This window comes from Spermophilus citellus, assembly GCF_964194105.1.
Source record: "Spermophilus citellus genome assembly, chromosome: 15".
NCBI classification, from domain to species: domain Eukaryota; kingdom Metazoa; phylum Chordata; class Mammalia; order Rodentia; family Sciuridae; genus Spermophilus; species Spermophilus citellus.
In genome coordinates this window covers 72232571-72244947 of record NC_138195.1, presented here as the reverse complement: position 1 = coordinate 72244947, position 12377 = coordinate 72232571, and the positions used below count along the sequence as shown (strand labels likewise).

Here is a 12377-nt window from a genome sequence, read left to right as displayed (position 1 = left end):
AGCCCTATTTTGTATTTTATTTAGAGACAGGGTCTCACTGAGTTGCTTAGTGCCTCCCTGTTGCTGAGGCTGGTTTTGAACCTGTGATCCTCCTGTCTCAGCCTCCCAAGCCACATTCATTATTTTTTTTTAATACCCCTACTAAATGGCAGATATGCTAATTATCTGTATAGTACCTAAACTAAATTATTTGTACACTACATAAACTAAATCTCATATTAAGCCCTATTGTAAATATTAGCCACAGTTAATTTTTTTAAAAAATATTTTTTAGTTATAGATGGACACAATATCTTTATTTTGTTTTTTTATTTTTATGTGGTGCTGAGGATTGAACCCAGTGCCTCATATGTTCGAGGCAGGCGTTCTGCCATTAAGCCACAGCCCCAGCCCCAAAAGCTAATTTTTTATCCTTTATTTTTGGTACTGGGTATTCATCCGAGGGATGCTTTACCACTGAGCTACATCCCCAGTCCTTTTTTTTTTTTTTTAATTTGAGACAGAGTCACTAAATTGTTGAGGCTGGCCTTGAACTTGGAATCCTCCTGCTTCAGCCTCCTAAATCCCTGGGATTATAGCTCTGTGCTGCCACACCTGGCACAAAAACTAATTTAAAAAACGATAATTGCCAGGTGAGGTGGTACATGCCTGTAATCCCAGAGGCTAGGGAGGCTAAGGTAGGAGGAGTTAGAGTTCAAAGCCAGCCTCAGCGACTCAGCAAGGCGCTAAGCAACTCACGGAGATCCTGTCTCTAAATAAAATACAAAATAGGGCCGGGGATGAGGCTCAGTGGTTGAGTGCCCATGAGTTTAATACTGGGTACCAATAAATAAATAAATAATAAACAGGGAGGCTGAGGTGGGAAGATTACAATGTGTGGCCAGACTCTAAGCAACTTAGGGAGATGCTCAGCAAGTGAGCAAAACCCTGTCTCAAAATAAAAAATAAAAAGGACTGGGGATGTAGCTCAGTGGTAAAGCACTCCTATGTTCAATCCCCAGAACCAAAATATATATACATATACGTATATACATACATATATATATATATTTACGTATGTATACACACACATATGTATATATATATTTTTTTCATCTTTTCTTCTCTTACCTCCAAGGATAGCCTTGTGCACCTTAGAAACTACTGGTCTGACAATCCCAGAAAGGCAGATTTTTGTTTTAGTACATAGACTCATCTTTCAAGAAGTAGAGCTTTCCAAAATGGCCAGCATCCCTGAGTAAAGGATTTCTCAAACACTGGAAGCATTAAGCAGAAGCTGGATGAGCACCAGAATGCTTGCCCCCTACAAATTGCAGCAGCAAGGACAGATAGATTAGAGTTGGTCACTTCTAACATCCTTTCCTTTTGGACAAGTTTTTTATTATGTTAAAGACAAGACATGACAGATAACATGCTTGTTTCTACTTATAAGAAAAGTAACAGGTAACAGAAGCTAGGCTAGTGGTCAAAAGACCTTCATCAAGCTAATGACCTTGGATAAGTCATTTGTCTCCCTGGGGGTGTTTTTCATTTGCAAAACATTACCAGAATGTAACAGTTTTATAGTCCCTTACATCTCTAATTTTCAAGGTTCTGTGATTCTTTCTTCTTCACCAAATATTATGTTTGTTCTTAGGTTTTTAAAACATGCTCTTTTTTGGGCTGGGGCTGTAGCTCAGTGGTAGAGTGCTTGCCTAGCAGGTGCGAGGCCCTGGGTTTGATCCTCAGCATCACATAAAAATAAATAAATAAAATAAAGGTATTGTGTCCAAATACAACTAAAAAATAAATATAAAAATAAAATAAAATAAAATAAAGGTACAGTGTCCATCTACAACTAAAAAAGATGCTCTTTTAGAATTTTTTTTCATTTAGTTTCATTTGAGATAGTTGAATTTTAAGTGCCTTTTCAGTATACATTACACTGATAAAGATTTTATTATTTCTTATTAGTGTAATGTGTTTGGTAACTGTTATATCAACTTTGTGCTTCTGGAATTGCTTGAATAATTCTTCAAAATTTCTTTATTCAATTATTTTAAAGATTTTAAAAGGATTTTACACCAATATAAATAAATAAAAATCTCCTAAATTTTCTTACTTTATCTGCTTTTTATTTCTTTAATTAAAAATCAAAATCATGGGGTGGGGTTGTGGCTTAGTGGTAGAGCACTTGCCTAGCATGTGTGAGGTACTAGGTTCGATTCTCAAAACTGCATACAAATAAATGAATAAAGTAAAGGTTCATCAACATCTAAAAAAATTTTTTTTAAAGTAAAAATCATATTTACTTCAGCATGTAAATTGGTATCTTAACTATTATTTTTACTATTTTGGGAGTATATGGAAAGAATTTATTCTTTAATAGCTTGGAAAAGCCACAGGAAAGCACTATCATAAGCAAATGACCTGTGATTATTCTTTGGCAGTTTATCGATTATGGTATTTCTCATAACCAATTGGGAAACATTCTATTTTTTAAATACCATTTTTGTAATATATTTAAAAAAAAATTTTTTTTTAGAGAGAGAGGTAGAGAGAATTTTAATATTTATTTTTTAGTTATTGGCGGGCACAACATCTTTGTTGGTATGTGGTGCTGAGGATCGAACCCGGGCCGCACGCATGCCAGGCGAGCGCGCTACCGCTTGAGCCACATCCCCAGCCCTGTAATATATTTTTTAAAGAGTCGGACATTTTGAAATTAATCAAATTCTAGCATCAAGCTGAGATAAATTTTTTCAAATTTAATTAATTTATTTTAAGGGCTGGGGATGTGGCCCAAGCGGTAGCGTGCTCGCCTGGCATGCGTGTGGCCCGGGTTCGATCCTCAGCACCACATACCAACAAAGATGTTGTGTCTGCCGAAAACTAAAAAATAAATATTAAAATTCTCTCTCTCTCTTTAAAAAAAAAATCTTAAAAAAAAGTTTTAATTTATTTTAAATATCTCTTATTCAACTATAAATTTACCAATTTGTACTTTTATGGTTGAGCTGACACTTTAACAATTTGATCCATAACAACTTCTTAATAATTGTTTTATAATTTTTTCTGAATCTTTGTCATTTGAGCTTAGTTTTATTATTTCCATTTTTATTTCTTTTGTTTTCTTTCCAAATTCTAACTGTATACTCATTGGGAAAAAAAATTTTTTCCACTGTTATCCTCCTAAGATCTGCCCAGGCTGATCTCAAACTGTGATCCTCCTGCCTCAATCTCAGACAGGAATACACCACCGCTCCTAGACCTAATACAAAGATTTAAAACATAATTTTTTTTCTTCTAGTATTGCCTAATGTCATCATGTAAATTTTCTTCCATGAAATTTGAATTTTCATTACTTAAAAAATATCTTTGGGCTGGGTTTGTAGCTCAGTGGTAGAGCACTTACTTAGCATATGTGAGGCATTGGGTTTGATTCTCAGCCCCACATATAAATAAGCAAAATAAAGGTCCATTGACAACAACAAAAACAATTATCTTCCAGCATATCCACTATGACTTATGTTACCTAATGAAGTATTTTTTGTATCCATGTTTTTGATCACTAGTGAATTCTATCTATGTTATTTATTTCTATAAAAAAATTATGTAACATTTTCTATTGCTCTCACATTTCTGGTTATCTGTTTATTTTCTTTCATATATTTTGGCATTATGTTTTTAAAGTGACTGATTTCACTACTACTAGATTTTCATTATATACCTTTACTATTTTTTTAATATTTTATTTTTTAGTTATAGGTGGACATATATTTATTTAGTTATTTTTATGTGGTGCTGAGGATCGAACCCAGTGCCTCACACATGGTAGGCCAGTGCTCTACCTCTGAACTACAATCCCAGCCCTATATACCTTTACTATTACAATGTTTACTATGAAATTTATCTTATTGGATACAATATAAGCAATCACTGTTTCTTTTCTTTTCCTTACTGGGAATTGAACCCAGGGATGCTTTACCACTGAGCCACATTCCCAGCTCTTTTTATTTTTTATTTTGAGACAGGGTCTCACTAAATCACTTAGGGCTTCACTAAATTGCTGAGTTGCCTCAAACTTGCAATCCTTCTGCCTTAGACTCCTGAATCACTGGAATTACAGGCATGTATCACCATGTCCAGCTAATCACTGCTTCTTTAACATTTGTTCTAACACAAAGCAAACATAGATCATACCTCCATTTTAATGTTTTTTGTCTTAAGTATTTTACCACTTCTTGTAATAGTTGGACTTAGTTTTTTTTTCTTTTTTAAAGGTAAGTAGAGCCTGTTTACATTTAAAAATAATTGTTAGTAAAAGTTTATAGAATTAATGCTTAAGTAATTGATTTTTCAGATTCTTCACAAGTGTATACATACATATGTGTATAAAGAGAGACATATGTAATTTTATCCGTTAACTTGGTATTATATAATATGAATTAAATTGGATTGAATTTGCTTTTTTTTTTTCTATCAGGGAAGACACTTTCTCATGTCAGCTTTCTCTCAATTCCTTAGAATAGGATAGTCCCAAATTAACTTCAAACAAAGTATTCCTATAGATAATGGGAATGTCAATTAACAAGAAGAATCTAAAGAACATAGGTAAATACCTACAAATATTAAGGTTTTCATCGTGGTACAATCCTGTGCCACAATCATTCATAGTAATTCATCTCCCTTCACATTTGGCAATGACGTCGTACAAGTGAACTTGCTGATAATTAGCAAAATTACAAAATGAACCAAGGTCATTTAATCAAGAATCACAACAACAAAGGAACCCACGGAATGCAGGTCAAGGCAAGAGGCTACAGCTGGCCAGATATGATTACCATTTACCTAATTTTCATTTAGGAATTTGCTACAACAAATAAGATAAGTATCTTCTCTGAGTTAATAGAAAAGAAAAGAACAAGTCAACAGGTATTACCTATCATTATTCATTACCTATTAATATTCATGAAATAAAAATGTATCCTGAATGATCTAAAAGAAAAAATATATTAATTATTTTCATGGTTCACAGTAGAAGTTTTATGCTGTCAACTTCTTTTCAGGAGAAACCATACATCAACAAATTTTTTTCAAATGCAACGTTGAGATGAAATGGAAAATCAAACCCACAGCCCAAAAGTTGTATAAGACAATCCTCTTTAGCATCAGGCAAAGAAGTGCTGTTCCCCTCTTATATGCCATTCTATTTTAACAGGTGATTCAACTGGTCCTGTAGATCTGATGACTGTTCAACACTAGAAATTAGAATAGAGAAAGGGTTTATCTGAAATGAGCAATAAAGATTTTCTTTGTATAATCTATTTATTCTTTAATGCATAAATATTGTTACAGATAAATCAAAATTCATATTGGTGAGACCAATACCAATACTTCTAGGTGTATGTGCTGCCATACCACAGATACCTAGAAGTGTTTCATTTATAAACTAGATATAGTGACATGAACCTGTAGTCCCAGCTTCTTAGAAGGCTGAGGCAGGAGGATCACTTGAGCCCAGGAATTTGAGGCCAGCCTGGGCAACATAGTAAGAACCCATCTCAAGGGGAAAAAAATGTTGAAGCTTTTAAGAAAGGTTTGCAAAACCATCTAGTGCTGGTCACACAACTATAATCCCAGCTACTCAGGAGGCTAAGACAGGAAGATCACAAGTTCAAGGTGAGCCTAGGTAACTTAGGAAGATCCTGTCTCAAAATAAAATAAAAAGGGCTGGGATGTAGCTTGGTAGCACTCACCTAGCACACAGGAGACCTTGGTTTCAATCTCCAATATCACACAAACAAACAAAAAAAGCCAATCTATTTAATGACTTTAGCACTTTTACTCTACTTAAAGAATTTTACCAATGTAAAAGGGTTGTTTTTTTTTAATTCCTTAAAGTTGGGTCTATACCCTGTAACTTTTAGAATGCCCTTACTAGCAGTGAATTGAGTTACTATATGCCTTTGAAAATTTCTGTTGTTGTTTGTAGTACAGGGGATTAAATCCAGGATCTCACACATGCTAGGCAAGTGTTCTACCACTGAGCTAGATCCCCAGACCCAAAATACACTGTTTTTGTTTTTGTTTTTATTTTTTTGGTAATGGGGATTAAGCCCAGGGGCACTTTCCCACTGAGCTATATTCCTAGACATTTTTCATTTTTTATTTTGAGACAGGATCTTGCTAAATTGCTTAGGGTCTTACTCAACTGCTAAGCCTGGCCAAAGGCATGTGCTGCCACATCATAGATATACTGTGATCTTTAAGTCCTAAATGAGCTATCTCAGAGCATGCCAATTTAAGGGCATATGTCAACCAGAATTTTACACTGATCCTGGGTAAAGCAGTACAATTCTCCAGCCTGCTTTAATTGCCCCCCCCACTCCCCGCTTTTGGGATTACTTACTTCTTCTGAATAGCTTCTTGCCTAAATCAGAAAATGAAAGAGGAAAATAAACATAAGAAAACCTGGTGAACTAGTAGAAGTTATTTATGATATATACAGATATATACAGGCAGAACAAATTTCCAGCTCTACATTTCACTCTATATTTCTGTCCATCCTCTCCAAAGATTATTATAAGGGATTCTTATTGGATTCTAAAAAACAAATGCCAAATATTTTCTCTGATATAAGGGGGGAGACTCAAAGTGGAACAGGAAGGCAGAGCATGGGAGGATGATTATTTCTAGAGAGGGAAGAAGGGTGGGAGGGAAAGGGAGGGGGAAGGGGAATAGCAAGATTGGGGGAAGATGATGGTCATCATTATACAAAATACATGTAAGAAGATTTGAAGTCGGTTTCAGTATACCTTATATACAAACAGAGATATGAAAAATTGTGGTATATATGTATATTAAGAATTGTAATGCAAAAAAAAAGAATACATGTTCAATGGCATAATTTGGCGTGAACATACTTTATATTCAGAGTTATGAAAACTTGTGCTGTAATGGGTAATAATGAGTGTAATACATTCCACTATTGTCATGTATGTAAAAAATAAAAAAAGAAAGAAATCCTCATCTCCCAATGTGATGACATTAGGGGTGAGGGCTTTGGGAGGTATTTAAGACATGAAGGTGTTGTGTAATCATCTCTCATGCATGGGAATAGTTCTCATTGGAAAAGAGACATGATTTTTCTTCCTGCCACATGAGGATACAATGAGAAGATGACCATCTGTGAAATAAGAGGAAGGCCTTCACCAAGAACCCAACCACACGGAAACCTTGATCTCAGACTCCCAGGCTCCAGAACTGTGCAAACTAAACATTTGTTTAAACCACCAGACTATGGTATTCTACCACAGCAGTCTAAACAAAGACACCACATCTTACCCCATCTCCTTTAAACTGTCTGACTTTAGAAAACCTAACCTCTGAAACCCTGCTTATGCCACCAAATCTTTTACAATGCATTATAAAAATGAGAAATATATAAACATATCATACAGATTAATATAACCACAGAGGAGGTCAGAAATGATCAATAGAAAAAGAGAAGAATTCCTTTCACAGGACTCTTGAAGCAGTTGCCACAAAGTTCTTCCATGGATCTATATGTCCCTTCCTATAAAATAATAATACTGTTTATAATAATAATTACCATCAATCTGTGTTACTATAGTAAGTAAAGGGAAGTTGTTGAATAAACTTTAGGTCCTTGCAGATGATAATTTCCTAAGAACATTAATGCCCTTTTCCTATTCTACCAATGAAGCTGCATTTTAGTGTCTTTGTGGGGGTGATGAGGAGGGGGATCTGGACATCTCTTCTCCCACAGCAAAACTCCCTTCATACTACTAAGGAATTCATAAACAGCTGCTAAATTGAGCAGCTCACTCCAACTTCCACATAACCCTAACATTTCATAAAATGATTTCAAAAGAAATGCTCAGAAATATCAAAAGTAATTACCAATGGATGATATTACTAAAAATGATTTTTGATATTCTTTTTCATGCTTTTCTGTAACTTCTTATTTATCTATAATGCAAAAAATATGTTTTCATAAGGGGAAAGGTTTTTTTTTATTAAAAGTCAAGTTATGTACATTAAAAAAAAAAAAAGATGGATTCTAGGGCTGGGACTGTAGCTCAGTGGCAGAGAGCTTGCCTAGCATGTGTGAGGCACTGGGTTTGATTCTCAGTACTTCACTAAAAAAAATAATAATAATAAATAAATAAATAAAGACATGCTGTCCATCTACAACTATTAAAAAAAAAAAAGTGGATTCTAAACTAAAGAGGTAACAGTACTCTCCAGAGTGAGGAAGTGGTCCAACAAACCAGAAGAATGGCTCAAATTCGGCAGCTGGTTCCATGTAACATGTGGATTGTAAGACACAGATTCCCATTACACTTGATTCCCTGGTGAATGAGCAGTTACCACAGGAGAGACACTGGGCACAGTTGACAAATATCAGGTGCTAAGCACAGTGCCAGCATAGTCCTGGTATGGGCTCTGACATTATAGGATATCCCTCCAAGGAGTCCTCATATTAACAGAGGGAGGTTCACAAAAGGTAGCCCATGCTCCTGATCTCACCCTCTAACTCAACTTCTAAAATGTCAGGCCTCTCTCCACAGAGGAATTTCATCCTTGACCAACCTCAACTTCTCTCCCAACCCTGCCTCCATGGGGAAAATGTGCTGAAGCACAGAAGCAATGAAAGCGGGCTATAGATGATTTTGCCGCAAGCAGTTGCTAGAAAGGGAATACTCACTGGTACTGAAGATGTGTTGTTATTATTGCCATTTTCCTTAAGCTCTGCATAAAAAGAGAAAGAAGCAGAATATTCCACTTCCTGGTAGCCACACCAACTATGTATCTAAACCCAAATCATACAAGAAATTATTTCTTACGTCTTCGGAGTGCAAGATGGCATCTTCCTGTAGTACCATGTTTCGAGCTGCCTGACCCAGCAGCTGGAAGACAAGAATAAAATGGTAATGATCAAAATTTCCAAACTTCCTGCAATTTTCTCTGTGCAACTGTTCCACCACCATCCTCTCCCTCCTGCCCTCCTCCATCGAACACAACCACAAATGTTCATAATATAATGGAGAAGAACTTTCCATTTGTTCGTATTGAAAATTCATTTCATTGGCACTGTGGCAGTTCTGGCATGGGCTTGACATCTGTCCAAAAGCCTCCTCCTGAGAATCTGAATGCTCCAAGACCACAGGGCATTCTGCATAGCTTATTCATCAAGTGTCAAGAGAAATCAGCATGAAACCTTTGTCTCCATAAGTCCAGTGACAGAACTTGACTTCTGATTCTTTTTTTTTTTTTTTTTTTTTTTAATGGAACTGGGAATTGAACTCGGGGCACTCAACCACTGAGCCACATCCCCAACCCTATTTTGTATTTTATTTGGAGACAGGGTCTCACAAAGTTGCTTAGCACCTCGCTTTTGCTGAGGCTGGCTTTGAACTCACTATCCTTCTGCCTCCACATCCCTAGCCACTGGGATTACAGGTGTGTGCCACTGCGCATGGCTCTGACTTGATTCTTTAAAAGCAAATTTGGAATTTGTGGTAGTTTGAGAGTGGTGAGGTAGCAGGAGTTGAGGCTAGGCTGGAAAAGACAGGGGGAATGGATCTGTCTAGAAATGCAACTCAGTGCTGGAACTCTTACCTAGCGTACAAGCCTAGCACCACCAAAAAAAAAAAAAAAAGGAAAAAGGAAGACAATAAAAAGGATGGGGAGGGGGTCCTGTAAAGAAGCTCCAAGCTTAGAGTGGGAACCACTACATGGAAGATGGCCAGAAGGGGTTGGAGAAGAAAAGCAAGGAAAAATGTGGAGGCAGATTTTAATGAGTTCACGGATAGCTGGGCCTTGAAACCAAGAGAGAAAAGCTGAGCTTGGCCTCAGCTGGATGGCCTGAGGTCACAGCAAAGCTGACTGAGTTGACACTGAGAGGCAAGCAGAGATCAACTAAGATTTCTGGCCTCATGGTGTACCCTGCTCCCAGCATCCTAGGTCCGGCCCTGTAAAGATGCAATGTGCATCCTATCAGCCCTCCCTGTTCCCCTAGGGTAGACAGTGTGGTGAAAATGGAACTGATTTCAAATTAACCAGGAACATTAGTATTGCTGTAGTTCCCAGATTCCTTCCCCCAGGAAAACTTTTATTTATTTATTTTTCTTTTCAGTTTAAGTTTAAAATTAGTAAATCTTTATGCACTTCTGAAGTCTGAACAATAAAATAAAAACCTTCCATCTCTGTCCCTCCCCCACTCTCCATGCATGGCTATTTTTATTAGTTTTTCGTTTATCTTTCCATTGTTCCATTTTAAAACAAGGACACTTGTATAGTTGTCCCTTGGTATCTGCAGATGATTGTTTCCCGGGCCCCAGTGGATACCGAATTCTGTAGAGCTCAAGTCCATTATTTAAAATGCCACCAGGGTGGGTGGGAAGTGAAGAATGAAGGAACTTTGGATTGTGCAGGGGGGAGTGAGGGGAGAGGGGTGGTGCTGTGGGGATGGGAAGGGTGGTAGAATGAGACAGACATTATTACTCTATATACGTGTATGATTACACTATTGGTGTGACTCAATACCATGTACAGCCAGAGGAATGAGAAGTTATGCTCCATTTGTGTACAGTGTATCAAAATGCATTCTACTGGGGCTGGGGATGTGGTTCAAGCAGTAGCGCGCTCACCTGGCATGCGTGTGGCCCGGGTTCGATCCTCAGCACCACATACCAACAAAGATGTTGTGTCCACCGAGAACTAAAAAATAAATATTAGGGCTGGGGATGTGGCTCAAGCGGTAGCGCGCTCGCCTGGCATGCGTGCGGCCCGGGTTCGATCCTCAGCACCACATTCCAACAAAGATGTTGTGTCCGCCGAGAACTAAAAAATAAATATTAAAAATTCTCTCTCTCTCTCTCTCTCTCTCTCTCTCTCTCTCTCTCTCTCTCTCTCCTCTCTCACTCTCTCTTTAAAAAAAAAATAAAAATAAATAAAAATAAAAAATAAATATTAAAAAAAAAAACCAAAATGCATTCTACTGTCATGTATAACTAATTAGAACAAAATTTTTTAAAGTGTTGCTACCAAAAACAACAACAACAACAACAAAAAAAAAACTTTAGGTATGAGTGGGCCTGAGCCACTTCATCACAGGCAGATATGCGCTTTCCCTTCTGTTCCCTGACAGTTGGAAAGAGACTGCCGATATTTTTACTTTTGGCATTACATGTCAAAAAAAAAAAAAAAAAGCCACAATATTTGCACATAATCTATACACATTTTCCTGTACCCTTTAAATCATCTCCAACTTATTTATAATACACAATACAATGTAAATGCTATGCAAACAGTTACACTGTATTGTTTAGGGAATAATGACAAGGGGGAAAAGTCTGCACATGTTCAGTACAGGCACAAACATCACAGACGTAACTACATTTTCAATCTGCAATTGATTGAATCTGTGGATATAGAACCTGTAGATATAGAGAGCCAACAATATGTATTTACTCCCTCCCAGTTTTTACTTAAAATGTAACATACTATATGTATTCTTCCACACCCTGCTGTTTTCATGTCATAATACAACCCTCACATTGATCTGCAGCAACATATATTGAATCTCCTTCATTCTTTTACAACTACAAGGTACCACACTATATAGATGTATCAGATTATTCAAACAGTCTTTGGGGTTGTTTCTAGTCTTTTTTTTTTTTGGTATCGGGAATTGAACTCAGAGGTACTTGACCACTGAGCCACATCCCCAGCCCTATTTTGTACTTTATTTAGAGACAGAGTTTCACTGAGTTGCTTAACACCTTGCCATTGCTGAGGCTGGCTTTGAACTCAGCCTCCTACACCCAGCTGTTTCCAGTCTTTTGCTATTGAAAGAAGTGTTACAAAGAACTCTTATGTATCTGTATTTTTGTTAGCTTACCTTTAGGACAGACTCATAGAATCATGATCATTATATGTAGTTTTGCTACAATATTACCAAATCCCCTCCACCAGGGTTGTGACACTTTGCATTCCCACCAATAATGTATGAAAGTGTGTGTTCCACTCCTATGGCCACTATTTTTTATTTTTTTCAATGCTACGGATTGAACCCAGGATCTTGCCCGAGCTAGGCATGTACTATACCAATGAGTGATGCTGCCATATCCCTACAGTCACCTTTTCTTGGGGGTGGGGGGATTGAACCCAGGACCTTATGCATTCGAGGCAAGCACTGTACCAACTGAGCTATATCCCCAACCCCTCTACAGCCACTTTAAAGTAACACAATTCAAACACCTATAGATGGGGGATAGTGAGTGACAAACTAATTGCATAAAGAAAGGATATGAATAAAATATGTTATTCATTCACCAAATATTTTTTGAGTACTTAGAATATACCAG

The 12377-nt window shown here is 36.9% G+C and overlaps 1 protein-coding gene across 2 annotated transcripts in view; it reads right to left on the bottom strand.

Annotated features, from left to right (window-relative positions):
• Positions 1–2674: 2674 nt before the first annotated feature.
• BORCS7 (BLOC-1 related complex subunit 7) overlaps positions 2675–12377 on the bottom strand; it is a 17008-nt gene continuing 7305 nt past the window's right edge. For both annotated transcript variants that reach the window (XM_081267407.1, XM_081267406.1), the window contains 4 exons: positions 8853–8915; positions 8714–8757; positions 6392–6412; positions 2675–5240 (listed from right to left, as the gene is read on the bottom strand). In XM_081267407.1, coding sequence (XP_081123533.1) covers positions 5189–5240; positions 6392–6412; positions 8714–8757; positions 8853–8915 — 180 coding nt within the window. In that variant the 3' untranslated portion in view covers positions 2675–5188. The remainder of the gene's footprint in view (positions 5241–6391; positions 6413–8713; positions 8758–8852; positions 8916–12377) is intronic.